Genomic DNA, 1,437 nt, shown 5'->3' with positions numbered 1-1,437 from the left:
AAAAAATATTTTTGAAAACATTTTTTTATATTAAATGTAATTTAAATATAAATTAATTATATCAAAAGGTGTATAATGTTGCTTATACATATTCATGTCTAAACATTTTTTTTTATAGACTATTAATTTAAGGTATTATTTAAAATATAAATAATAAATTAGTACTTATTATACAGATTTCAGAAATTGACAAATAAATTTAATTATTTTTGTATATAAAAATAATTAGTGTGTTAACGGCTAATTTACTTGTGAATTGATTATTATTAGAACATGATTAATCTTGTCTGTCACTCACTCACTCACTGTTTGAAATGGGAATCTCAAACAATGATTGATTAATGGCGTCCTTTCTTTCTCTCCTCCTTTTTATAAACCCCCCATTTTCTTCACACTTCTCTTCATCTCTCCTTTCTTCATCTTCTCTAATCAATTTTCGCACCAGATCCAAAGAAAAAATGGTTTCTTCAGGTTTCAGATTGATCTTCCTTATGGCTCTCATAGTCACCACTTGTCTAGCACAAGCCCCAACTCAATCTCCAACAATATCTCCGGCCGCCACTCCTACTCCGGTCACCCCAACCCCATCTCCGGCTCTAGTTCCAGTTCCTGCTCCGGCTCCATCGACTACATCACCATCTCCATCCCCTGTTTCGAACAGTCCAAGTCCTTCTCCATCAACAACATCATCACCGTCTCCAAACGTGGCCTCACCTCCAGCACCGCCGCCGTCTGATTCTCCGGCGGGGGCAGCTCAGGATGATAACCCAGGGAGTGGGGCATTTGCAGTGAGCAGATCTGTGATTGTTGGAGGAACCTTGGCTGGAACATTCATTGCTTTGGCTTTGATAGTTTGAATCTGATATGCATGGGTTTAGATCTGTGATGATGAGTGTTGATTCGTTCTCATTAGATTTCCTTGTTTCTTTCTTTCTTTGAGTTGTTTTCATTGTTTGTGTTTCGTTGAATTGATTTGATTTGATGATAGTGAGAGTTTCATTATTGAGTTTGTGTCCCCATTTGTAAAAATTCCAATAAACATGATCGGTCTCATTCTTTTTAAATTTATCCTATTTTTTTTTGCACATAAATTTTTATATTTGTGATATTATACATAATGAAATAGGAGAAAAACTGATTCGGATCGAATAACATTAACATGAAAGTAGATTTAATAATCTTTGTTTCTTGTCCTCCGAATCAAACAAGCCCCAACCACTTTGTAGAGATTCCGATTTGTTAATATACCAATTCATTCAAGATCTGATTTAACCAATGGGATATCAATATGATTTAATTATTTACAGATTTCTTTTATTTAAATAACCAAAATTTCTTATAGAAACGAAAATATTATAATGGTTAATATGAGACCATCAGTGTGTATTCTCTCTTTTGTATTTTGAGTATTATATATAAATAATTATGACTAAAATT

The 1,437-nt window shown here is 33.1% G+C and overlaps 1 protein-coding gene across 1 annotated transcript; it reads left to right on the top strand.

The window, feature by feature from the left end:
• The first annotated feature begins 379 nt into the window (after positions 1-379).
• LOC124922477 (classical arabinogalactan protein 9-like) lies at positions 380-1,068 on the top strand. Its single transcript, XM_047463208.1, has one exon. The coding sequence runs from the start codon at positions 459-461 to the stop codon at positions 855-857; it is 399 nt and encodes a 132-aa protein (XP_047319164.1). The 5' UTR covers positions 380-458; the 3' UTR covers positions 858-1,068.
• Positions 1,069-1,437: the final 369 nt, after the last annotated feature.

The sequence above is a fragment of the Impatiens glandulifera genome, chromosome 1 (genome assembly GCF_907164915.1).
Source record: "Impatiens glandulifera chromosome 1, dImpGla2.1, whole genome shotgun sequence".
Classification (NCBI taxonomy): Eukaryota; Viridiplantae; Streptophyta; class Magnoliopsida; order Ericales; family Balsaminaceae; genus Impatiens; species Impatiens glandulifera.
This window is presented reverse-complemented; position numbering and strand designations above follow the sequence as displayed.

What these genes read in the sequence shown, in the direction of transcription:
- LOC124922477 (XM_047463208.1), top strand. Translation starts at nt 459, where the DNA reads ATGGTTTCTTCAGGTTTCAGATTGATCTTCCTTATGGCTCTCATAGTC.